Here is a 27,758-nt window from a genome sequence, read left to right on the forward strand (position 1 = left end):
TGCTATAATAACAGGATCCGAAAGTTGAGGGAGGTTGATTTTCTGAAAATGACATCGACATTATTCCCTTACTCTTCTGCTTTTATTTCATCGTATATATAACAGGACTCATAAAAGTACTCGGCTGCGAAGATATTAATGATTTTATAAAACCATGTTGAGTGGTCTAGGAAATCAGCGATTCAAGAAAACAGCCTTCAAAGTTTTCTTTCCAACTCAGTCACGGGGAGGTAAGACAGTTTTCACCTCTCGACAATAGAAGGTTGGCGCTCATAGCAACGTTTAATTCTGTTTTAAAAAAAATTGGTGGAGATGACAGGGATATGATTGATTTGTATCCTTTACATGTCTATGCAGCCGTAAGGGGGAGACGATTGGCTTCAAGGGTGACTTCCGCATCAACAGTTCCATGTTTCACTCATCGAGGGCGCTGCTCATCGACCCGTCTCACCTGTCCCTGCTGGAGGAGTCGTTGATGCGTCACCCAACCTCCACTCCAGCCAACCTCCTCCTCCAGAAAGGTGAGTCGGCCAGTTGACCCACCAAATCATGGAGGAATATTTTCTACATAAATTAAATGAATTATTAATTAATCAAATCATTGAATTGGCAACTCTGAAATTCTCTCCATACCTTGAAGATGAATATAAGGAACTGGTAAAATCCACAAAAATGTTCCTTATAGAAAAGGAAATATGTGACCCTGCACCTCAAAACAAACAAAAAGTCGCCAGACATGAATTTTTAGTTAAGACCATATTCTGAAAGAGCAGACTTTAAGCTTTAAAATGATGTATAACTCAAATCAAATGGACTCTCCTAACCTATCTTAATATTGGAAAGAAAGCACAAACTCAGGAAAAGTGTGAACTGAGAAAAGAGGCTCTGAAGTACAGTGTCTATTCAAGCGCTTAATCCTTACCAAACCGTGCTGGCTGTGTGATGAATGGGACAAAAAACAGGAAGTAAACCACCAGAGTAACAACTATGAAGGGATTATCAGATTAAACTGAAATTAGGCATGCCTCATTAACACATTCTGTCCATACTCAATGCCAACTTTCAAAGCAGTAGCACTATCCCTTCAAAAGTTATTATAGAGTTGAAAGTGAAGAGTGTGGACAAGGTTTTTCAGAAATGAAAAAGGGATTCTAAAGACACACCTAATCACACTATTCTACCAAAAATGTTTGAGATAAACTGCTAAAAAAACACACTTTCCTGCCCGTTTTATGATACCAAATTTTAGCATAATGTAAAAGAAGACCCGCTCTTTCAGGAAATATGAAAAAGTCAAGTTCGGCTAGGTTGACCCATTTCACTTATTTTCAGTCCTCACGCAAAATCAGTGTGTGCGACTTTATGTTCGTTTTGAGGTGCACGGTCACATATACAAACATTTTCCTCTTAGACAGCCAAAGTCTTTTTTATCAAAGCGAATTGCCAATTTAAGAATCACTTATAGATTTAGCTGTCACTATGCTTTTAAAAATTCTTTAGTAAAACAGAAACAGTTTTATATAAACAACAGAGACTCAAGTGAAGGGTGTATATTATTTTGCCTGAAAGCAAGTAATTAATGGCCATCCCAAAATTTCATGTTTTTCCCAGGTGCACAAGACCCACCCGATGATAATCTGATCCCAGATATTCCAGATGATGTGCACAACAGTCCCCCAAGACATGATGTCAGTGGTAAGTCACAGACACTGAGGAGTATGCTGTAATGACAATTACAAAATGGGCTTTAGAATCTCTGCAATCTGATTGGTCAATTGTCATGCATTGATTTTTACTGATCCATACTGAGCCATGCGTCCGGTAAAATCCGAACACATAGCCATGCGTAACGTAAAATCAGAACGCATGACTTGAGTCTTATACAGTGTAGTAGGTATACCGGATGCATGATGGGGAAAATGATTGTATTTCACGAATTTACGCGCCCATTTTATAACACATATGATGCACAGGTCTATTTCGTGGATGAGTGAGAATTGGATGCTCTTGTTTAACTTTTGAACAGTCTAAAACCCACTGGCTGTGTTCGTGGGTATAAACAGTTCCAAAGTATAAAACTTGTGCATTCAATACTCACTGATCCATTCTGTCCTCTGCATCATTTGTATAATATCCAGTTTAAAAAGGTCGTAACTAATGAACCCATTCATTCCTGCGGTAGTTTTATAGATTATTATTCTCTTGCAGGCAATGACATTGAAATGGATGTTCCCCTGGATGAAACGTTTGAGGAGCAGCAGCCGATGAAGGTAATGAGTTCTGTTCATCATTTGCAGCAAATGTAGCCAAGAAGATTAAGGGGAAAGGTTGAAAGGGATGAAAGTCAAACTGGCCTTGTGCTTCAGATCTCTGTGGATTACAGAGATGTCAACTGTAACTTTTTTGTTCAATATTATTAACCATATTTTTCCCCAAAAAATACTGCAGGTCTCATGGAAATTGCTGTTTTTCCAGAATTATTATTATTATACCTTTTTGTTGCAGGAAAGTTAAAAATGCTGTTTTCTGCCAAAATTTTATTTTTTTTTCTCAAGTCTATACACATTTTGCTTTTTCCATGTATCAAAATCACCTGAAAATTTTGGTTTCTGATTTTTTCAACAAACCTCTGCAGGGTGTCTCTAAAAAAAGTAAACCCAACTTCAACGGCAAATTTTCAGAAAACTATAAAATATTTACACATTATTTTTTCATGGTTACATAGTCCAATAAGTCCTCTGTCCAATGATACCACGTAGGTTATGTAACTCTCATGCATGACTGAGCATGATTCAACTTAGTGAATGGGTGTGAAATCATCACTGTGGCAAGTTCCGTGATCAGCATACTTTCTCACATTGTACCAGATGGCTCTTTGTGTTGGAGGCTGCCTGTCGGGGAACTGCACCCGAAAAGCCTCTTGAACTTCCATGCAACTTCTTGTTTCCTGGTATCGAGTTGCCAGGAATACTCTCTGCTCAATTGTCAACTGTACCATGTTTGGAAAGCATGTGAAGTGTGCCTGTGTCAGGAACAACCTTTGCTGACAAAAATTTAACTTCAAATATGCCCTGAATGCATGACAATAGCAAGAAATAACTTGCCACAGTGATGATTTCACACCCATTCACTAAGTTGAATCATGCTCAGTCATGCATGAGAGTTACATAACCTATGTGGTATCATTAGATAGAAGACTTATTGAACTATCTAACCATGAAAAAATAATGTGCTAATATTTTATAGTTTTCTGAAAATTTGCTGTTGAAGTTGGGTTTACTTTTTTTAGAGACACACTGTATAGGATCATCCCTGAGTGCTGTGTATGATGGTAGCATCCTGGGGATTTACTTTTTATGCCTCCGCCACGAAGTGGTGCCGGAGGCATTATGTTTTCGGGTTGTCCGTCCGTCCGTCCGTCCGTCCTTCCGTCCGTCCATCTTTCCGTCCGTCCGTAATGAATTTTGTGGACAAGGTAACTATCAAAACCTGTTGGGGTATCCTAATGAAACTTGGCATGTATGTGTATTAGGGGGTGAAGTTTTGCCTATCAACTTTTGGGTGCACGTGCTCAAGGTCAAAGGTCAAAAGGTCAAGGTCAAATACATAAAATTTCACTATTTCCACCATATCTATGCAATGCCTCAAGATATTTTCTTGAAACTTAGTGTATACATGTATTACCCAATTTAGATTCTTTGGTGAAAGTTTGGGTCGTGAGGTCAAAGGTCAAAAGGTCGAGTAAAAGTATTAAAACTTCTTTTTTTTCTCTGTAAATTGGAAAATTGTTCAAGGTATCTTCATGGAACATAGTATATACATGTACTGACTGGCAGTGATTATCTAGAGAATGTAGGGTTCATGGGGTCAAAGGTCAGGGGTCAAAGGTCAAGTGCAACACTTCAAAATTTTACTATTTCCCTCATGTTCATGCAATGCCAGCAGGATTATTTTTTTTTTACACTTGGTGTATGCATGTGTAACCTAATAGAAATTCTCTGGAGAGTTTTTTTTTCTTTTTCTTTTTTTTTGCCTCAAAGGTCAAAGGGTCAAAGATCAAGTGAAAGTGCTGAACTAACTTTTTCCTCCATATCTCGGAAGTGGCTCAATTTATCGTGAACCTTACTGCATATTTATGCATGTTCTACCTGAAAGTGATTATCTTATGAATTTTAGGGTCAAAGGCCAGATGACCATGGTAACAATTTACTATTTAGTACAGAAATTGCACTTTTTCTCCATACCGGTACCATGAAAATTACTCGATGCATAAATGTATGAATGGGTCAAAGTCAAGTTACAGTCCTTAAATCCCCAAATACATGCTCTCCTATTCATCCAATGAAACCAAGGTCAAGGAAGGTGAACATTCCACACATTTGTGACAAACTTGTCATTTCAATATTTTGCCAGTTTTGTGAAAATGTAATCACACATTGTCCACATGTACTATCTAGACCTATTAGGAGAATCATGCATTATGGCGGAGGCATACCAGTCGCCATAGCGACATTTCTAGTTTTTTTTACCTTGAGCACTTTATTCTCTTATAGATTTAAAGAAACAGTGCAATTATGAAATTACCATGTTGGGGGCGGAAGTGCAATTATGGCCAATCTCCCCATCTCAATCGCTTGAGCTTGACAATTTGAACACAAGTACCCCTTCCTTGCTCTTATCAAAAATGACTCCCTCCACCAAAAAGAAGAAGAAAAAGAAGAAGAAGAAACAAATTAAAACAAAGACTTAACAGCAAGAATCAAAACATGATTTTCACATGCAGATTCACCACCCAGTTGGCAGCCCCAGAGTATTTTGTATGCTGTTTGATAGAAAGTTGGCTGTCATGGCTTATGATATTCAAACTGCACTCTGTTCTCTCTCTCTCTTTTTTTTATGTAAAGACATCATGGGTAGATAAACATTGTTATTATCCTTGTTATCTCATACAAACAGTGCTGTATCTGGTCAATGCTATATTAATCACATCTTTCTATGCACAAACTCTTCTCACAAATTTTTACTCCACAAATTTTCAGACTGAAGAACGTCGGGAGCTGAGACCGCGACTGGGCGTTCCCGCCAAACCTCCAAAGAAGTTTGTTGACCCCTGGGAGCCCCTGGACCCACATGACGCCAAGGGACCTGCTCCCAAGCCGTATAAGAAAGGTGAGATGAGGGCGGGGCACAACAAGTCTGTAATGTGCTTGCCTGCCCAGGGCAAGCTATTCTTGAAGTTGAACAAATAGCCATCAACATTTTCTCTTATTTCCTTTTATTCTGACAACTAAAAAGACTACAGGTTAGAAATTTAAATTTCACAAGGGCTTGCTTTATCATTTGAGAAATCCCTGAATTATCCAACACTTTTGCAATGATAAATTTGAATAATTTGTTACCTGCTAAAACGACAAAACAATAACCCCACACAAAACAGCAACATAACTACTCTTTCTCTGGAGAGTGTGACCAATTCGAATTGTGACAATTACTGTAGTAAAGGATAAATGATACATTGCTATGAGCATGCCATCTAGAGGGTACAGTTGAATATTTAGTTATTATAAGGCAACAAGCAAGCCCTAAATGGATTATTCATTGTTACAAATAAAGAGCTGTAATGGTGTGTAAAATGCCCCCGATGTGATGTGAAATGTACCTCCAACAGGCAAGTGCTTCAAGCTGCCTCCATCGTTGGAGAAGAATGCTGGGAAGGGTCGCAAGCGGAAGAAGCAGCCCGTCCCGCAGAAAGCCGACCTGACGCCTCTCATCCAGTTTATCAACAAAGCATGTGAGTTTTGTTTCTCAATTCGAATGAGATCATCGTCAGTAACCCTTTTCTGAACTCTCAATGATTTAAACAATTTTTAAGCAAGACTTTCTTTAAAGGGATCGTATAGTCTTGGTTGAGACCTAATTTCAGGTTTCTAACATTTTTTGGTGAGATGATAGGAAACCTCTTATGAAGTATGAAAGAGCATGTACTTCTATGAGGAATTCAACATTTATTTGATGAAAATTGGTTTTGAAATGGCTGAGGTATCCAAAAAAAGAGCAATTCTAATATAGTGTGGGACCCACACTTTATTATGATCGCTTTGTTTTACTTTGCTTTTGGATGTTTCAGTCATTCCAAACCCGATTTTCATAAATAAACTTTGAATTCCTCTTAAATTGGGATGCTCTGTACTATAACATAAGTTTTTTTCTTGGTATCTCACAAAAAGTTAAAAGCCCAATTCTCATCTCCACCAATACAGTACCATCCCTTTAAAGTAGTGTAATTGATTCAGATCTAAATACTTAAAAAAACAATCTGTCCCTGTGACATACCTCCGTGAATTCTGCTTTATGTATTTATTTCACACTCTTGACTTTCTTGCGACGTATTGACAAATTGCTCTTCATCAGCGTAAATAAGCACTTGGCTTCCACCCAGAACCCACTGCACTGGCTGATTGTGTGGAAGCACGATAGTCTAGTGGATATGACGCCTGTCAAGCAAGGAGATCATGGGTTCAAGTACCATACAAATATGAATTCCTGTGATTTTTATCGTGACTATTATTCTGAACAGTGAATAATTGGTGCTTTTTATGTTGATTCAGAGCAATTTGTCAATTAGTTGCAATAAACACAACTCGATGCAGAAATTATTAATTTGAATAGACATGGCTTATTGCTAAGTCCAGGCAAGCCATCACCCAAGCATTAGCAACCTCGTCAAAGAAAAATATCAGACTAATTTGTTTCCCTGTTAATAATCCTCTGTGATGTAATTGTAATATTATTGATGGAGACTTCCTGTAATGGAAGAAAAATTTGAGTAAAGAAAATGATTCGCTGGTATAACACTTGCAACCTTTCACACCACGAATGCCTCAAGTGGAGAGTGTGTTTCTTTCTATTGACAGACTTCTCGCATACCTCCAAGTTGCCTAGCAACCCGCTGAAGCTTCCCTACCACCCAGAGTTTGAGCACATGTATTACAATGAGTACAAGAGGCAGCTGGATGTGAGCAGACGAGAAAAGAAACAGCTGGTAAGTTTGCTTCTTTTTGTTTGATTTGTTCTTCCACCTGAGAAGATGGAATATGAGCCCATATTTCAACTGCATAGTTGGTTTTCGATAGGGTCCAGGGCCCCATTTCATAAAAGGTTGATACGATGTCAGCTCTTGCTGGAATGGCAATTGTCATGGTAACGACAAGAATCCAGCTTCCTGATTGGCTGTTACAACTGGAAGTTGCCATTCCAGCAAGAGTTGCCATCCTAACATCTTTTATGAAATGGGGCCCAGTTGGATGTACAGTTGAACCTCTCGTATCCGGACAAGTCGGGACCGGGGCTCATCCGGATAAGGGATTTGGCCGGATATGGGAGACTCAATGCTTTATACATGTACATATACATACACATGTACTGATGTAGCCCATTGTAGTACCACATGTAGTAATGTGTATACTGCAGCCTTTTCATTGTTACACTCAGTAACAGACCTCAAAATAGAGGTTCGTGTTTGCAAGAATGCAATCATTTTCTGTTATAAATTCTTGGGATGATTTATCTAAATAATTATTAAGAATTGTATCAAGTATATGTAATTCATGTATGTTTGTGTAGGAGAACTCAAGGAGTTGGGAATCTTCCTTCCTCCCGTAATTATTAAAAAAAAAAAAGAAAATCACGGCGAGATTGCGTCCGTATAATAGAGAGATCCGGATGAAGGGAGGCCGGATATTAGAGGTTCAACTGTATATACCAAGGGCGATGCACATCACCGGTTTATGCACCTTGCTCTTTACTCTGAATGAATGAAATGGGATGTTTTACGTGCATGAGTTGTGACTCTCTCACATACAGACCTCTATTCTATGTCTTATCCAAGGGACAGATTGTTTTACCTCTTACTAGAGGAGACAACAGGATTTCAAACAACATGGCTAAGCTAGACTCAAGAATCGAACCCAGGTTCTGCGAATCTGAAGCCAGACACACTTCCGCCCGAGCCATTTTTTGTTTTGATATTAATCCTTCCTCAATAAAAAAGGCACTCCCTTTGTGCAGAACAATTACATCAAACCTACTTTGATGAACTTTTAGGCTGATCTACGTGTAGGTACACTGAGTTTGCAGCACTGCATGGACTATGGTTTCATCTTAATCCAGCCTTTCCCTAAAATGTATTCACCAGAGCAATAATAAAAAAAAAAAAAGATTAGCTGTTGGATGTCAGTATTTGTGATGAGGAGTTTCTCGTAAAACTTAATTGATTCTCAGTTTGAATTACTTATGGCTGAAATATTTCCATAGGAGAAAAGTTGGCAATAAAATGTAAAATGGGAAGAGCATAAAAGCAGTTCAGTTCTGTCATTTCTCAGGCTCAGCTATCAATATAACAGAATGTGATCTGGCGCCCTCATTTGTTTTGACAACTGCCATTCCATATGATGGCAAAATACGAAAAAAAAAGAAAGAAACAAGGCATTTGAGCTGTTGGCTTGGTGACTTCAATGTAGCCATTAATTATGCACACCTCCTTGTGCAACCGGTCCCAGGTATGACTACAAACAAGATCTCGATGGTAGATAGCTTATCCAGTCTGGTCAACCAGACTAAATGCAAAACGTGAAGAGAGACTTGTTTCACAGCTCATACAAGTCACTCTTCCAACTCTGAACGGGATCTGGGTAACAAGTGTACGATAACATGCTTACAGTGGCACAAGATGGCTACTGTAAAAGTGGATATTTTCGCGCGACTAATTTTTCGTGCTTGGCCATGTAAGAAGAGTTTCGCGTGTTTTTAAGTCCATGGAATCGAGACAGCAACAACTGGAACATATGGCATGCAAAAATATTTGTGTGCTTTTGTTTTTGCGCTAGCTTGCGGTTGCGCGAAATGTGCAAAAATTTTAGCACCGCGAAAATTTCCACTTTCACAGTACTGCCTCCCCACGGAAGAAAGCAGTAACTGCATATCCGCTGAGCCGAGATAAATGCGATTTTGTGTTTTTTGCAGATTCTTTAAAAACACAGAAACATTCGAAAATGATTTTGTGGTATGATGATGCACCATACCTAGTTGTCTAACAAAACCTAGGAAAAACTTGTGTTTCCGTTATTTTCTAAATGTTATTTAGGAAAATGTAGTTACTGCGGTGACTCACCCTTGATTCTGGGTAGTTTCCCCACGGAAAAAAGCAGTAACTGCACTCGGTCTACAGATGGCCAGGAGTCTGCTGTTTTCCCCATGGAAAAAAGCAGTAACTGCACATGTCACATGCCCATAGTGAGGAATTGTTACCACCACCAGCTTATAAAGTTCTTCTACTTTCTGGTTAGTCTAGATCTATCAGATCTAGGACCTATTGTTAGACCTACATGTAGACTCAGTCTTGTTGCTTCTACTCTATCTAGGAATAAATGGTATTTTGTGTAACACAACAGTAAGGTAATTGAAGTGAATGGTCGGGTACGCGGTAGACCTAGCGTTAGATGATCTAGACTAGACCTCTAGTGTATTAATACTAGGTCTAGTGCTCATCTCCATTCAAAATTTCTACTCATATTTTCAGCTCACCTTGATTTTCTGGTTCCTCTGCAATTCATGATAGATTTGCAGGCATGCCTGGACTGCAGAAAATTTTCAGTCACTGTGTGACTGCATGGTTGGCACTGTCACTCAGACTATACTGTACTGAGTGCAAGTGTGATGACTAGACTGTGATGTGATGAATTCTGCAGTTACTGCTGCAGTGTGACATGTTGTAGGCGTGCTGCAAAATTTATGCGCGCATGCAATACGCGTATTCTGCACTCTGAGTGCGCTCAGTATGTTAGCTTTGCTAGTCTCCTGAAAGAAACTTTTTTTCTACAACTTGTCATAATGATTCCCTGCGGGCAGAGTCAAGTTACTGGTGAAACAATCTTTTTATATCTACTCCCCTAAATTAATGAAGAAACTGCTGTTTATGTTGTTTTAGAAAATTGATAGAATTTGAAAAAAAAAGTATTAGGAAAAAAATGTACAGGCAGGACTACAGAGTCTGAATTATTAGACTATCATTGTTAGTTACTGCTTTCTTCCGTAGGTTTTGTTGGTTACTGCTTTCTTCCGTGGGGAAACTTGAAAAGTTGAATCGACTGGATGCAATTACTGCTTTTTGCAAAAGTGAAAAATTGCATTTTTGGTCAATCTTATTTTTTTTTTCAAAACTGACTTATTCACATTTAAGAGCATTGGGTAAACTATTAATTTTTCCAAAAAAGTACAAATTCATAAAAATGTCAGTTACTGCTTTTTTTCGTGGGGGGCAGAGTATCCTTAAAGGCACATGGTCCCGGTGGTTTAGTCAAATGCGTACGCGGGCGCACGGCGCAAGTTTCCTATAGAAACCTACGCTATCGACTCCTCTGTATAGCGCTTACGCTGTGACCCATTTCCCCAAGTCCGAAGAAGTCCGATCCACTCTAGTCAGTGGTCCGATCACAGTTCGGCTCATGATTCGGCTGAGGGGGATATGACGGCTTTAGCAAACTTCTTTTGTGATGTCATAATAAGAAGCACATATGCACGCACCCTGGCATTACTACAGACTGCGTGATGCGCAGAGAAGACAACAAAGGCAACGTTACTTAGCAATACCTATGCGCTTTACTCTTGATGACAGCTCAACTTCGGCAATCTTTGTATCAATGCTAGCGGTGATCAGCAGTATCATCAACAGCACCCTCTACACTACCGGGACTATGCACCTTTAAGTGATTGCGACCAGTAAAACTCAACACACGTCTCTCGTCCAAGGAGATTACAGAGATTTCTGAACCCATTATGTAAAGAAGAATGATTCGAAATTATAACTCTTCATTGATGATGTGATGCTGTTGTTGCTTTCTTCTCTCCAGGCGCAGCAAGGTAGGTTTGAGGAGCTGGCCCGGAAAGAGAAGGAGGATGAGGAGGCTGCAGCGCTGGAGGACGCGGAAGGCATTGCCGACGACTTCGGCCTCGGGGACGGAATCGGGGGCGACTTCGACGATGATGTAGGCTACGATCCCATGGATGGAGGGCCCATTGCTGAAGGTATGTGAGTTAGTGAAGGTTTGGATATATGCCATAAAGAGTTTGGGAGTATGATAGTTAGATGAGGAGTGGATATGCTATTAAAGAATAGTTTGCAAGTATGTGAGTTAGGAGAGGGGTAGATAATCCTAAGAAGAGTTCGTAACAGCATGCAGCAACAAATGATTGATTGTGAAGAAAAAAAGGAAGAAAAGAGCTATGAAAAATGTTTTAACCCTAATCAGGCTGGGGGGGGGGCAGAATCCGCCCCCCCCCCCCCCGACGTTTCGCGCAATATCTTCGCAACGCGTTAAACTCCCGCCGCGTTGTTTCATGACTTTTTTCTTTCAAGTATCGCGCAACTTTTGAGACCCAAATTGTTGCGCCCGCGCGTACCGTTTTGACGCGATGCCCGTTCGAAAAAAAATTTGTCAACCCCAAAATTGCTCCAAAACGTGATTTTGTGTACAAATCCAATGCAAATTGTGTTTTTTCAATTAATTCACATAAAATTTCTTATCTTCACTTAGAATGGCCGAAATTAATTTATTTTAGCATAATTATGCTTCGAAAAATGTCTGTGACAAATTTTGGCCAAAAAACAAACAAAAACAAAAGCTCAAAAAACAAGGAAATACATAAGAAATTCAAAAAACAATAAAATACATAAATTAATTTCGATACAGATTTTTTTTTATCCTATGTCTCAGAAGAATGATACAAGAAACATTTTTAAAAAGAAATTAGCTTATGTGTTGTTTGAAGGTTCTCGAACCACCTATCGCTGGTTCGAGAAGACGCCCTCACCGACACAAGTCATCCACACCACCGGCGTCCACCCCAACCACTAACCCGGACTCCAATCTCCGGCCACGACCTACTAACAGCCAAGTTAGCTCTCACAGATATACTCCGCCATCAACACACTCCGAGAACAATAGAACGCATCAACGACCGCAACACTCCACCAACAGCCGACGCTCAGCTCGCCTGCGAGCCCGCCTCAACCGACCACTTCCTTCTAGGTCCGCATTCTCCATATATAGCCCGCCTCTTCTCCGATCACGCTTCACTTCTGACGAAGGACAGTCAATCTGCCCGAAACGTCAAGTTCCTCGGTTCTCCTAGTTATTCTTATAACTAGATTTCTTGCGCTACTTTCACTAGCACCTTTACTCAGTGTTTCATTTCTCTTTCCTCTCTCTCTCTCTTACACTTTTGTCTGTTTCTACTCTACTTATCTTTTCTTTTCTTTTCTGTTCTCTTCTCTTCTTTCTTCTTTTTGCTTTATTTCTTCCTTCCATACAACCCAACGGTCCTTTTCAGGACCACTACTTAATTTACACATTTCTCCACAGGTTATTTCTCTTGTCTTCTCTCCTCAGGTTTACACTTTAACCTCATTTTGATTTCTTATTATTTTTGCTTTTCTCCCACAGGAACCTTTTCAGGACTTAACTGTCATCAATTTTCCTTTCCATTTTTTTTTTTCTCCCTCTCAGCAGCATTTCATTCTAGGATCCATACTAGCTCCCTCTGATTTAACCACATATTCTCATCTCTCCTCTACTTACCCTTCCTTCGAGGGATTATTCGTCCTTTCTCCATTGATTCCGCATTCCATAGTCACACTGTTCGCCGACTTCGTTTTTCTTCTCTTGGTTTGATGAATCTTTACTGCTCTCTCCTATCTCCATGATTCTCCAACATTCAACTCCTTCCTCTTCCTCTTCCCTTCTATTTCATCTTTCCCCTTCTAACGATGTCCGAACATCCTACTTGATTCTCACACTATTCTTCCTTACCACTCTCTGTGTTCCTTTCTCTACCGTCTCCACTAGTGCAACTTCAACCTCTAGCCCATTACTGTCTCCCACTCTTCACTTTCTGCCCTCCTCACAACCCCCATATGTCGCTTCCCTCTTCGTTTCTCCTCTTTCTAGGCTCTTCTGCCAAACAGCGATCCGATTAAGGACTACATACACATGGTGTCACCGCAAATCTTTCTTCCTCGAAATTAGCTTAATTGGAGCATTAATAAGTGATTTAGAGCCCAAAACTAATTGTATGCATAAATTACAATAATTAATTAATATAAAATATAAGAATAATTTTTCGGAGAAAGCAACCATACATTTTGATAGAATACATCGCGGGCGTTGCGTGTGCCGATTTTCGGCGCGATCGCACATTCCATAGGCGAGATCTGAAGGGGGGCGGAATCCCCCCCCCCCCCAGATATAGCATAGCCAAAAAAAGCCCAGCCTGATTAGGGTGAATGCAAATGAAATTACAAAGAAGATATGCCTTGAGGTACTACTCACAACCCACCACACACTACATGATGAGAACGGTCGCATACCTGGAGAGGCGAGCTGGGTGATACGACCAGTCGCATGGCCCAACATTGCACACAATATGATCAGACTACACAGCTGGGCTTACAACCTTTCTGGCTTCACCACACTATACTCTAGTGTAGTGTGATTGGCTGCAAGTCCATGACCGGTCGTGAAAGTTTGACCTGTCAAATCTCTACAACTGAGGGGTGTTTCATAAAGCTGTTCGTAAAGTTACGAATGACTTACGAGCGACTGGTAATCAGTTCTTGTAAGCACTGAATTATGGAAATTTTAAGTATAGCACATCAAAGCTGATCACCAGTCGCACGTTTCGCGCAATATCTTCGCAACGCGATAAGCTCCCGCCGCGTTGTTTCATGACTTTTTTCTTTCAAGTATCGCGCAACTTTTGAGACCCAAATTGTTGCGCCCGCGCGTACCGTTTTGACGCGATGCCCGTTCGAAAAAAAATTTGTCAACCCCAAAATTGCTCCAAAACGTGATTTTGTGTACAAATCCAATGCAAATTGTGTTTTTTCAATTAATTCACATAAAAATTCTTATCTTCACTTAGAATGGCCGAAATTAATTTATTTTAGCATAATTATGCTTCGAAAAATGTCTGTGACAAATTTTGGCCAAAAAACAAACAAAAACAAAAGCTCAAAAAACAAGGAAATACATAAGAAATTAAAAAAACAATAAAATACATAAATTAATTTCGATACAGATTTTTTTTTATCCTATGTCTCAGAAGAATGATACAAGAAACATTTTTAAAAAGAAATTAGCTTAATTGGAGCATTAATAAGTGATTTAGAGCCCAAAACTAATTGTATGCATAAATTACAATAATTAATTAATATAAAATATAAGAATAATTTTTCGGAGAAAGCAACCATACATTTTGATAGAATACATCGCGGGCGTTGCGTGTGCCGATTTTCGGCGCGATCGCACATTCCATAGGCGAGATCTGAAGGGGGGCGGAATCCCCCCCCCCCCCCCCCCCCCAGATATAGCATAGCCAAAAAAGCCCAGCCTGATTAGGGTGAATGCAAATGAAATTACAAAGAAGATATGCCTTGAGGTACTACTCACAACCCACCACACACTACATGATGAGAACGGTCGCATACCTGGAGAGGCGAGCTGGGTGATACGACCAGTCGCATGGCCCAACATTGCACACAATATGATCAGACTACACAGCTGGGCTTACAACCTTTCTGGCTTCACCACACTATAATCTAGTGTAGTGTGATTGGCTGCAAGTCCATGACCGGTCGTGAAAGTTTGACCTGTCAAATCTCTACAACTGAGGGGTGTTTCATAAAGCTGTTCGTAAAGTTACGAATGACTTACGAGCGACTGGTAATCAGTTCTTGTAAGCACTGAATTATGGAAATTTTAAGTATAGCACATCAAAGCTGATCACCAGTCGCACGTAAGTCGTTTGTAACTTTACAAACAGCTTTATGAAACAGCCCCCCCCCCCCCCCCCCCCCCCCACCCCCCCCCCCCACCCCCCCCCCCCCCCCCCCCCCCCCCCCCCCCCCCCCCCCGGGTCTTCAGGTCGTATGATTAGTGAATTGTGGCAAAGTTGTGTAGTGTTTGGTGGCCTTTAGGGAATTTTAGAAGATCTAGTGTGGCTTAGTGGATAGGACTATAGATCTTTAATTGCAGCAGTATCGTTGCGAATGTGTCAATATTTTGCATACTGTTGGAAAGGCCATTCTTTTTCCAATAGAATAACACCAAGCTCTTTAATTGCAGTTAATGCGTTACGATTTTAGGCCCATTTTTGTCAACCCTTGCAACCTAACGACAATGACACCGTCCGCCCCCACATTCCGCACATTGCGAACGCTACTGGTTCTACGGTAAGCCAAATTCTCACTGGTTTCGGTATCTCTGAGAGTGCAAAATGATCACATTTTGAAAATTGCAAGGGTTGACAAAAATGGTCCTAAAACCATAATGCATTAACCAAAATTAAAGAACTTGGTGTTTTTCTTTTGGAAAAAGAATGGCCTTTCCAATAGTATACAAAATAATGACATATTACAAACAATATTGCTAAAATTAAAAATCTTAGGTGTTCCGTTCTTTTTGGGCCACCCTGTATAGCAAGCAAATTCCAAAAGTAACATGAGTTTTGACCCATTCCCAGAACTATGTTTTGCCTTCATATTTTCAAGTGACAAAAACTTTTGATCTTTTCAGACCGATTTCTTGGTGGTAGTCAAGATGAAGTCGTGACCAGTTACGAGGAGTTGGTCAGAAAACATGTGGTAAGGGTCTTTTTTTATCACCTTTTATGTCATGCACTTCTACAGGAAAGGTGGTAGTCAGTTTGAAAAGAAGGAATAAAACTTTCCTAGCACAACAGTAAAAATTTGATCCAAACTGGTTGAAAAATAAGGAACTTATGACAGAAGTTTTGCTAATAAACAGTTCTTGAACAGTCAATATGAATATACAAATGGTGAAGTGATGATATTCCCTCACAACTTTCCATTTTACAGTTAAACTTGCCTAAGTCGACCTTGCATAAAGTCAAATAATTGCCTCTTAAAGTCGAAGGTCTTTTCAATCAATTTTAATCCCTCATAAGTCAAATTTTCTCTAAGTCAAGGCTAGTTCTTCAGTCCAAATAGATTGGACTTTGGCGAGGTTGGCTGTAGTTTGTACATAAAAGTGTGAAATTTCCAGTTTTTCATCCATACGCAATTAAGCTCCAATCTCAAATCCTGACAGATCAATTTGATCGAATTTTCACTGTTGCACTCTTTTTGATTTTAATCGTTCCTATTAGACTGACGTATAACTGGACTGAAATTCCCCTTTAATAGCTTAAAGATGCTCTCAGCATCAAATGTGATTGTTGCATCTTGTTTTGAGACATACATATGATAGTATTATGTTACCTGACTGATATTTTTATAACAGGAAATATATCTTGTATCATTTATCTGTTGCTTTCTGTGGTAACAAGGCAGATGTCTGACCGTGTTAGTGGTATCTGTGGTATAGATGTCATGTAGAAGACAGGATCAAATGATTGCTAGCTGGTTGTGAAACTAATAAATCAACAAGAGACAATGGAAATTAAATCGTCGGCCCTTGTTCGCATTTAGTTCTGGAATATCATACTTCACTCAAGTCGATCTCATTAATTCTGTTGTATGGCCATGCTTAGGGCTGTATACTCTTCCCAAGTTGTTTAATTTTGTCGGCATTAAGTCATTCCTCTGCCTGCCCCTCCAAAAAACAAAAGAAACTATGGTAAGGTTAGATTGACCAGCCACTTGGGCACAAGACTGCGGTCTCAGACAAGGGTCAATCGTATACCGTAGCTTAGGGACAAGGAGGCATGTTTGATGTATGTTTTGAGCAGTTTGAGGACATCTCTGCTAATTGGGGATGCAAGCCTGCAGCATTTATGTGCCAATCACTAAACATTGCTTGGTTAAAGAGATAGTATAGTTTTGGTTAAGATGTGGCTTTGGGTTGCCAGCATTTTTGAGAGAGATAATAAAGAAAGATTTTTATGAAATATATTTATATTGTAAATTAAAAATATGAAAGAGCATAATTTTCAATCTATTTCAAAACCGATTTTCATAAAATAAAATTTTAATTCCTCTTAAAATTGTGTGCCCTTTGACATTTCATGATGTGGTTTCCAAGTAGCTTGCAAAAAATTTAAAGCTGAATCCTCATCTCAACCAATACTATGCCATCCCTTTAAGGTTGAATTACAAACTGTTTCCCCTCCACATTAGCCTTTGTAAGAGCCTTAGATCAAAACAGTGAATCAAAATCCCAAATTTTTGTCGCATCCAAATTTTGAAAATTTCACATATTTTTTTTTGTAAGGATCTGCAAAAAATACCTTACTTTCAAATTCATCACATTCTTCTGTCGAGTTTTTATTGCAACAGATTGACAAATTGCCCTATATCAAGTTTACGTCGATGTGGGGCAATTTGTCAATCAGTCTCAATAAATGTTCTTTGTTGAAGAAAAGATCAGTGTGGCACTTTGACAATCTTTAAGTGAGGTGCAGGCTACTGTAAGAATGGAAATTTGCGCATTAGGAATTTCGCGCTTGGTCGGGTAAGATAAATTTCACATTTTTTTGTTTCCATTGAGTAAAAACATATGAATACATACTGTACAGCAAGCAAAACAGTTTGCTTGCTTATATTTTGCTGCTAGTTTTGTATCTTGCAACGTATGCAAAAAAGTCCACTATTTTTGACTAATCATTCCTCACATCACAGGAGGCATACCTGGCCAGTGCATCAGAGTACGCCCAGATGACAGAGTTGTCCAAGCGTGTCCAGCAATGGGAGGACCGGATAGCACCCATACTCACCAGAGAGGTATCAGAAACGTCTCACAAATGTCTGGCATCAATTTTCATACTTTTTTGTTATACCCCCGCCAAACGAAGTTTGAAGGGGGTATATAGGAATCAGCGGGCGGTCGGGCGGTCGGGCGGTCGGGCGGTCGGGCGGTCGGTCCGTTGCAAATCTTGCGTCGCGAACTACTTCCTCAGTTTTCAACCGATTCCCATAAAACTTGGCACAGATGTGTGCCTTGGGTTGTAGATGCAGGGATCTCGCCAGCGTATATCACCCTTGTCGGCCCCGACAAGCGTGCGGTTTGAAGAAGCAATTGCCGACAAGGGTAAAACTTGCCGACAAGGGTAACACCACGCGTGAACTTGCCGACAAGGGTACCTTGCTTGACGAGCTAAGTTCGGACCAATTTCTCGCCTTTTTCAGTCTTTATTATCTGGCTAGAAAAGAAGCTAGATGATGAAAGCAGTAGCAGTTTACATACTTATACAAGCGCAAAAAATTTACCCACGCAGTCACCGCACCGATCACAACAACGCGGCTCAACAGAGCGACGTACTAGCTGATACCAGGGAGGTCTCACCTCCCTGCTGATACACACCACATCACACACTTCCTCACTCACATGCGCTCTGATTTGGGATCCACACACACATGCACAAGCACCCAGCCGGCCACTTACAGCCTCCTGCATGTACAACGGTACAGTGTATTGTGAGAGCATGGGTAGGGTCCATGGTGAGAGGGAGAGAGAGGACGGAAAGAGAGGGTCGGAGGCCGAATTGAAGGAGGCTGAGGAAGGCTGACAGGTGCTCGCTTGTTGTCACGCTTGTTGTCGGGTTACGCAAAAACAAACGATATGAAATGCATGCCCCCTCCGCCAAAGGTTGTATTTTTTTTTTTTTGGCTGCTTTGGTTTGTTTGTTAGCTTGTCTGCCTGTCTGTCTCTCTATTCGCAAAATAAGTCAAAATTTGGGAACAGATTAGGATGAAATTTTCAGGAACAGTTGGTTGGTAAAATGGTGCAAGGAACAGATGATTAGATTTTGATAGTGAGCAGGATTTATATATACCACCGAAATTCACAGCCAGGATCCAGGATCTTTAGACTTTGTTTCGTATATTTGAAAGGATTCGTATCAATTCTTTAGGAAGCTGGCCATCGGCAATGACGCAAAATTAGATGCGTTCAAAGCATTGCCGCAGAGAGAAAATTAACTCCATTTTTCGTTAAAAAAAAGAAAAGAAAAAAGAACGTGCGATGGAGTAAGCAAATGCAAATTGTTATTTAGGTTTTGGTAGTTTCAGTGGGTTTTTTTTTTTTAAATCTAAAAAGCCATGCGTTCCATTTTAGCCTTTTCAATATCTATGGATTTGTAAACGTCATTCGTGAATATTCCATTTTCCTTCTCCGGGCCGAAATGTATAGTAATTCTGTCATGATGGTCTTTCAAGTTCAACGTATACGTAATGCTCCACGTGCTTCTGGCTTGGTTTGTAAAAAGGTGGGTTAGGGGGCCTTCACGGGCAGAAAATAAATGATGATCATTCATCAATGTTCCCAGTTGGTTTACATGCTATGTACACGCTGTTTACGACCACTGAAGCAAGGTGGCAGTACGCGCGACATTCTTTATCTGACACCGCTTTCGTGGAAATTTCATGGAAATTTCCACAAGCCATGATATCAAGTTTCCCCACTGCTTGAGGTCGTGCTTTTTTTTATTCTTCATTACGAACACCAATTTGTTCAACTTGAAAAGTGTAGATAATTTGCTTTGAGGACGTGTTTCTTTTTTTTTTTTCATTGCAGCATCGGTAACATTTTGTTTTGTTCATCGTCCCTGCATGGCAGGGGTTCATGGGAGGAGAACGATAGGAATGACTGGGGAGAAAATAAACTGAAAGAAGGAAGCATCTTTTGAGCGAGCTGTCTTTGTTTTTCTCTACACCAGCATCAGTTATCGCCACCAAGATTCTTTTTTTTTCGTTACTCCGACAGATTAATGATAAAATGATGCTAGATTCTTTATTCTGAAGGTTCGTTAATCCAAAAATGATTAAGAAAAAATGTCCGCTCATTTCACGACGAAATCAGTTTTGTTATTTCGAACGTTCTGCCAGTGAAATTTCGGAATAAAACGACGGCACAAAACAGCATGTTTTCGTACTCTAAGGGTCAGCTATTCCGACAGAAGTAGTAATGATGAAATAATAAATTGTAGATTCTTTATTCTGAAGGTTCGTTAACCGAAAATGGAATAAAGAAAAATGTCCGTAAATTTCAAAACGAAATCAGTGCGTCATTTCGAACGTTTTGCCAGTGAAATTTTGGAATAAAACGACTGCCCCAAAACAGTTGCAGTTTTCTTACTCTGAGGGTTCGTTACTCCGACAGATTAATGATAAAATGATGCTAGATTCTTTATTCTGAAGGTTCGTTAATCCAAAAAATGATTAAGAAAAAATGTCCATTCATTTCACGACGAAATCAGTTTTGTTATTTCGAACGTTCTGCCAGTGAAATTTCGGAATAAAACGACGGCACAAAACAGCGTGTTTTCGTACTCTAAGGGTCAGTTATTCCGACAGAAGTAGTAATGATGAAATAATAAATTGTAGATTCTTTATTCTGAAGGTTCGTTAACCGAAAATTGAATAAAGAAAAATGTCCGTAAATTTCAAAACGAAATCAGTGCGTCATTTCAAACGTTTTGCCAGTGAAATTTTGGAATAAAACGACTGCCCCAAAACAGTTGCAGTTTTCTTACTCTGAGGGTTCGTTACTCCGACAGATTAATGATAAAATGATGCTAGATTCTTTATTCTGAAGGTTCTTTAATCCAAAAAATGATTAAGAAAAAATGTCCATTCATTTCACAACGAAATCAGTTTTGTTATTTCGAACGTTTCTGTCAGTGAAATTTCGGAATAAAACGACGGCACAAAACAGCGTGTTTTCGTACTCTATAAGGGTCAGTTATTCCGACAGAAGTAGTAATGATGAAATAATAATAGATTCTTTTTTCTGAAGGTTCGTTAACCGAAAATTGAATAAAGAAAAATGTCCGTAAATTTCAAAACGAAATCAGTGCGTCATTTCGAACGTTTTGCCGGTGAAATTTGGAATAAAACTGCCCAAAAAAACAGTTTGCACTTTTCTTACTCTTAGGGTTCGTTACTCCGACAGATTAATGAAAAAATAATGCTATATTCCTTATTCTGAAGGTTCGTCAATCCAAAAATGATTTTAAAAAATGTCCGTTCATTTTACAACGAAATCAGTTTTGTTATTTCGAACGTTTCCGTCAGTGAAATTTCAGAATAAAACGACGGCCCCAAAACGGTTACAGTTTTCTTTTACTCTGAAGGTTCGTTACTGCGAAAGAATAACGATATAATACTTTAGATTCTTAATTCTGAACGATCGTTAATCGGAAAACGATAAAGAAGAAATGAAAACGGTTACAGTTTTCTTACCCTCAGGGTTCGTTACTCCGAAAGAATAATGGCAAAATAATACTCTACATGCTTAATTCTGAATGATCGTTAATAGAAAAATTATAAAGGAGAAAATATTCGTTTATATCCAAACGAAATCAGTTTTGTTATTTCGAATGTTTTGCCAGTATAATTTCGGAATACAAAAACGGCCCCAAAAGGGTGTTTTCTTATTCTGAAGGTTTGTTATTCTGAAGCAATAACGATGATAGATGATAGATTCCTTTCTGAAGGTTCGTTGATCGGAAAATAATAAAGAAAAAATGCTTGTTCATCTTCGAACGAAATCAGTTTTATTTTGAACATTCATCTGTAGTACCGACCTTTGGTGTTGTTGTTGTTTTCGATTACAAACCTTCGAAGTACTCAGTAATGAATCGTTTCATTTTATGATTAAACAAACCTTCGGAATAATGACCATCATTACATTTTTGTATGATATCTCTTTGATGTCATGGCCAAACAACCGCAGTATACCCAGAAAGGAAAGTGCAACGATGTCCCGAAAGTTCTCGATCGCTTCTCGCGCATCTGCATGCAATAGGCCTACCACGTGGTCGAGCAGACGGCGAGAAAGCAACACGGCGCGCGTTGTTGCGATGCAGAGGCGGCTAATTATTGCAACAGTGAAACAGGAAAGGCCTAAAAGAAATCGGAACCTCCACCATCGGCAACTACTTCTCTTTCATTTATTATTTAGAAACTGCCGCTAACAAAAGGTATGGAGTTTCTGCATTGTTTCTGTGAGAATATGCCCCTCACAACGTTCATTACATCTCCGTGAAAATGTCGCATTTAGTGGCATTTCAGCGGCGATTTATCTGTGTTGTATTGAGCATTAGCGAAGGCTTCCGCGCTTCCCGTACCCACCCCCAGAACAGCGCGCATAAATGCCGACAAGCGTGAAGAAATTCCTGGCGAGAACCCTGGGATGTGCAAGACGTATTTTTTGACAGTACCCAAAAGTACGTTGCCATGGTAACGGCATATTATGGGCAAAAATGGGTACAAATCTTGCGTCGCGAACTCCTCCCACAGTTTTTGATCAATTTTTATGAAATTAGGTACAGATGTTCATCTGAATATGTTAATGTGCAAGACACATATTTCCGCAGTGGCAAAAAGTGCGTTGCCATGGTAACGGCATGTTATTGGTAAAATAAAGGGCAAAATGCTTCATGGCAAAACTGCTTCATCAGTGTTCTTCCGATTCTCATGGAATTCATATTGAATGTTTGTCTTAGGATATAGGTCAGCATGACACATTTCTTGACAGTGACAAAAAGTATGTTGCCATGGTAACAGCTCACATATTATGAGCCAAAATGATGGAAAATTTTGTGTTGCAAACTACTTCCTCAGTTTTTGCCCAATTTCCATGAAACTTGGTACAGATGTGTGCCTTTGGTTGTAGATGTGCAAGACGCATTTTTTGACAGTACCCGAAAGTACGTTGCCATGGTAACGGCATATTAATGGCAGAAGATCAAGGAAAGATCTTGCGGATTGAACGACTTCCTCAGTTTTTTGACTAAAGCTTATGAAATGTGGCACACACCTTGATCTTGGTGGGAAGATGTGGAAGACATATTTTTCGGACGTGTCGGAAGCTGCGTTGCCATGGTAATGGCATATAAATGGCAGAAGATCAAGGAAAGATCTTGCGGATTGAACTACTTCCTCTGTATTCGACTGAAGCTCATGAAATGTGGCACACACATTGGTCTTGGTGGGAAGATGTGCAAGACATATTTTTTGGACGTGTCGGAAGCTGCGTTGCCATGGTAACGGCATATTAATGGCGGAAGATCAAGGAAAGATCTTGTGGATTGAACTACTTCCTCAGTTTTTGACAAAAGCTTATGAAATGTGGCACACACAATAGTCTTGGTGGGAAGATGTGCAAGACATATTTTTTGGACGTGTCGGAAGCTGCGTTGCCATGGTAACGGCATTTAAATGGCAGAAGATCAAGGAAAGATCATTCCTTGGGTAAGACTGTCGTCACGGGGCGGGGGTATTAATCACCTTCAGTGATATTTCTAGTTTTGTTGGTAATAATGCTCTGTTTGTGACATTCACAGAGAAAAGTGTTAACGTGTGTTCTTTGAAAAAAAAAATGCAATGAGTTTTATGGCTTGCTGAAATTCAAAGGTTCTGAAGTTGTCTAATTTTGAGGTAAAATAATTCTTGAATCCGCAAATTTTCATGAAGTTTACATAATGAAGGGCACGGCACACTGCAGCACAGAAGATATTCAAACAGGGCACAAAAGGGGACATAGAAAAATGTCATATTTGTCGTTATTTCTGAAAGATTAAGAAACAGTTCCATTTTAAAGGCACTTGTTGATGTTGTGCAAGTTTATATCCAAGATACAAATTTTATTTTGGTTTAATAGGCTCTTGTTATGCTACTTATAGAAGTGTGTAGGTATATGCAGGGCTCGACACTAACGGTGGCCCGGTGGCCCGGGGCCACCAAAAATGAAAGTCGGACCACCAAATTTCCAAAAAGGGCAAATTTGGTGGCCCGCCTCGGGCCACCAAAATTTTTTGAAAAGTATGTCAATAAATTCGTAACTTTTTGCGCCGGAAATTAGCAGTTAAATTTGTTTAAAGGATGGATGAAAAGGACTGAATGAGTGCCTGAGAGTGAGTGTTGCAAGTTTGTTGAAGTTTATTTATGAGTAGATAATTATGTCCAACTTCTAATTCTTACTATGATAAAACTTAAATATTTGACTCATTTAAAAAAAAAAGACTTTTAATGTTTTTTATTGTTGTTTTTTTCGGGACACCAAATTTTTCTCTCGGGCCACCAAAAATTTGAAATTTAGGATTTTGGTGGCCCCATCAGACCACGAAAACAAAAAAGTTAGTGTCGAGCCATGGTATATGGGATACATATATTTGTGTTGTAGTGGTATATTGAAATGCTCATCACTTCTGCCAATGACCTGTTACAACTGTTTGTGTGAAATATAGAATCTGGGGGGTGTTTCATAAAGCTGTTCTTAAAGTTACAAACGACTTAAGAATGACTGGTGATCAGTTCTTGTGTTGAATTATTGAATTTCTGATATTTAACCCTAACTAGGCCGGGGGGGCCTCCGAGGCCCCCCCCTCGACGTTCCGCGCGATGCATCGCTAACGCGAAAAGCTATCGCCACGACGTTTCATGACTTTTTTCTTTTGAGTCTCCCGCATCTTTTGACACCAAATTTGCGATACCCGGGTGTGCGGTTCCAAAGTTGCGCATAAATATGTACGTGCATGTCAGACCAAAAATTGCTCAAAAACGTGAATTTGTGTACAATTTCAATGCAAAATGAGCTTACAGGCAAATTTCATAAAAGCATGATTATTTGGGGGTTCATTGATTAAAATCAATTAATAGCATATTTTCTTGTTCAGAACAATGTCGCGGACAAGTTTCATCGAAAAAACAATGAAAACAAAAAGTCGAAAAAACAAAGAAATACATAAGAAATTCAAAAAACAATAAAATACTTAAGAAATTTTTTCTGATGCCGCAATTTTTTTCTCTTATATTTGCTCAGGACACTAAAAAGAATATTTACACAAAAAATGTGCCCATTTTGAGCTTTACTTAGTGATTTATACCAAATTGTCTGATTTCATGCATCGTTATGCAGAAATTATCATAATTTAGCATTGATGATAATTTTTTTAAAATTTAACTTCGTGGTACAGTAGATTACGTCATAGGCAATATGTGTGCCAATTTTCGTCGCGATCGCGCGGTCGACGGTCGAGACCCCCCCCCCCCCCCCCCCCCCCCCCCCCCCCGGCTCTATGATCTACCTAAATACCCCGGCCTAGTTAGGGTTAAGTATAGCACTTCAGAACTGATCACCAGTCATTCTTAAGTTGTTCGTAACATTTAAAACAGCTTTATGAAACACCTCCAACCTCAAATTCAATTTCACTGCAGCCAGACCAGCCTACTACTATCCCCATTATGGCCTTCAAACTTCAGGTACTTCTTCTGACCTATTGACCTCTCCCACCTTCTTGACCCTTCTGACCTTTGACCTCTCCCACCCTTTTGACCCTTCTGGGCCCCGTCTTATAAAGCCTTCAAATCAATCACAAGTCCCCAAATCAATCGCAACTTGCATTGCAGCTCTCACAAAACTTGTGATTGATTTCTATCACAAGTCTTTATAAGACAGACTCTTGACCCTTTTGACTGTATTGACTCTTCTGATACCCTTCTTACCTTTAATTTTGACCCTTGTGTCAAATCTGACCCTTCTCACCCCCTCAACCCTTCTGATCTTCTTGATCCATCTCACCCTCTTAATCCTTTGACCCTTTTGACCCATCTGAACCTACCCTCTTGACCCTTCTACAATCTTTTTGACTCAACTGACCACTGCTCTCTCCTTGGTATCCATTGCACATTGTTTTTAATGTTCATATTACAAAGTATACTGTTAAAATAAGAAATAAAAATGTTTTGAGATTGCAGCCACCTAGTAATTATGAACAGTCATGGATGTGCAGTAGATTGTAAGGAACTTAGAAAATCAAGATCTTGCAATCAAGATATAGAGGTTTTTTTCACTCTCCCAAACTATGTCCCTGGACTTCGTAGGAAAAGTTTGCCTTCTTCGACATCAATGAGTATGGTGGCTTTGTGCTCGACAAACTGAGCCAGCTGGAGAAGAAGCAGGGAAAGACGAAGCCCAAGGAGCAGCTGACGCCCTTTGCTCGCGTGGTGGAAGACAAACAGATCCATGAAGTCAGCCGGTACTTCCTGGCGACCCTGCAACTGGTGAGTATGGTAGCTGTATAGTCACAACATTCGGCAATGTGTATCTTTGTTCAGCAAAGAACCTTGCCTTTCCTATCACCGTGTTGTCATAGGGAATATGCTGTTACCTCATCCATATACAGGGAATCACGTTATCACGAGGATCATACGGTCCGCCCAATTTACCTCGTCATATCCGGTCCAACTTCTGTGAGAGAGCATGGTATGTGAAACCAAATTTAGCTTCCAAATACAGGGGAGTCCCAGTGTCCCAATTGCCAGTTTACTCTTTATGCCATAGATTTTAGCGAGTCATTTAAAAAAAAAAAAACAATTCAGGGTTTCCCAACAATTTCTAAAATATGTACTACTGCTATCACACCTCCTTCTTTCATGTACTGTATAGCATTACATGTATGCGTACAAGTCACATTTATGTTTGGGTCAGTGTTAATATTTTTGTATGTTGTTGACTTCTACCCAATTAACACATTTCTTTCGATAAATTCATTTACTGGTGTAATAACCTTTAACATTTGCACTGCTTCCTCTGTCACCTCTACAGGCCAACAATTACAACGTGGAGGTGACAAGCAAAGGAACAGGGGACGTCGGAATGGACACCATGTCACTCAAACTTCTCAGCATGAAACAGCACCACGAAAACATGGCTGAGTATAGAGCGCCCTCTGTTGAGAACAAGGCTCATTGAAGCTCTCCTTGTGAGCCGGAAGTGACGTTCTGGTTTATACTAGCCTCCTACGTGTGGTCTTGGTAAAATATAAAAACTCAAAGTGACAGCTGGAGGCAACAGCGCCCTCTAGTGACGGACAGAGTTTATTGCCTAGAACTTTCGATGCTCATTGAATTGAAAGTCTCGTCGTTGATTAGAAATGTGACTTTGTGGATCCAGCTCCTTGCATATGTGACCCGCTACAACAAAATGATCCTAAAGTCGGGCGAGGTCGATTATTTGAAAATTGCATGACACAATTCCCTAATCTTTCTGCTTTAAAATGATATATAACACGTCTCATAAAAATATCGGCTGCGGAGATATCAATGTTTAAAAGAGAGCATGTCAAGACGTCTGGGAAATCACTGTTTCGAGAAAAGCGCCCTAAAAGTTCTCCTTGCGACGCAATTACAATCAAGAGACACGCAAGTCAGTATTCACCTCCGGACAATAGAAGTTAAGCCCTAGCAACCCCCGAAATGCTCATTCAAACACAGCGTCGGCGGTTTCCTCACCGACCAATCAGTGACCAGGATGTCAGGAGAAGCGGCTAGGCATAGCGCAACCCGCCCGCACGCACCAGTCGACTGGGCAGTGTGCGAGCTTCACGCTTCGGTTAGCGGCAAGCAGCAAACTGACCAATGGGATCACTCTTATCGTTGTTAGGGGCGGAGCCTATGTGTGGTGCTCAATCCAAATGTTTGAACCAGTTTCTGCTTCGTTGAAACGCCAAAAAACATGGCCCAGAAAAACGCTATTTTTTGGTCTTTCCTTTCATCATTTTGCTTCAAAATTTCGAAAGATGATAGAAGACATGTCAGACTCTAATAATATGTCAAATTCAGAAAATCGTAAGTTTTGACCAATTTTGATGCTCTAACTTCAAACTCGATTTTCACGGCTTCGACCGTGCGCGACTTTAGGACCATTTTGTTGTAGCGGGTCACATATTATCGTGACCAGTTT

At 39.9% G+C, this 27,758-nt stretch overlaps 1 protein-coding gene across 1 annotated transcript in view; it reads left to right on the forward strand.

Annotated features, from left to right (window-relative positions):
* Nucleotides 1-26,768, forward strand: part of LOC139710174 (condensin-2 complex subunit H2-like) — a 38,520-nt gene extending 11,752 nt beyond the window's left edge. The window contains exons 6-16 of the mRNA XM_071622109.1: nucleotides 358-521; nucleotides 1,612-1,695; nucleotides 2,209-2,270; nucleotides 5,040-5,169; nucleotides 5,669-5,791; nucleotides 6,915-7,042; nucleotides 10,908-11,082; nucleotides 15,630-15,697; nucleotides 17,693-17,794; nucleotides 25,898-26,077; nucleotides 26,622-26,768. Coding sequence (XP_071478210.1) covers nucleotides 358-521; nucleotides 1,612-1,695; nucleotides 2,209-2,270; nucleotides 5,040-5,169; nucleotides 5,669-5,791; nucleotides 6,915-7,042; nucleotides 10,908-11,082; nucleotides 15,630-15,697; nucleotides 17,693-17,794; nucleotides 25,898-26,077; nucleotides 26,622-26,768 — 1,363 coding nt within the window. The remainder of the gene's footprint in view (nucleotides 1-357; nucleotides 522-1,611; nucleotides 1,696-2,208; nucleotides 2,271-5,039; nucleotides 5,170-5,668; nucleotides 5,792-6,914; nucleotides 7,043-10,907; nucleotides 11,083-15,629; nucleotides 15,698-17,692; nucleotides 17,795-25,897; nucleotides 26,078-26,621) is intronic.
* The last annotated feature ends 990 nt before the right edge of the window (nucleotides 26,769-27,758 follow it).

Source organism: Diadema antillarum, unplaced genomic scaffold (assembly GCF_040938485.1).
Source record: "Diadema antillarum isolate AM-2024a unplaced genomic scaffold, OU_Dant_1.0 scf00000038, whole genome shotgun sequence".
Lineage (NCBI taxonomy): Eukaryota > Metazoa > Echinodermata > Echinoidea > Diadematoida > Diadematidae > Diadema > Diadema antillarum.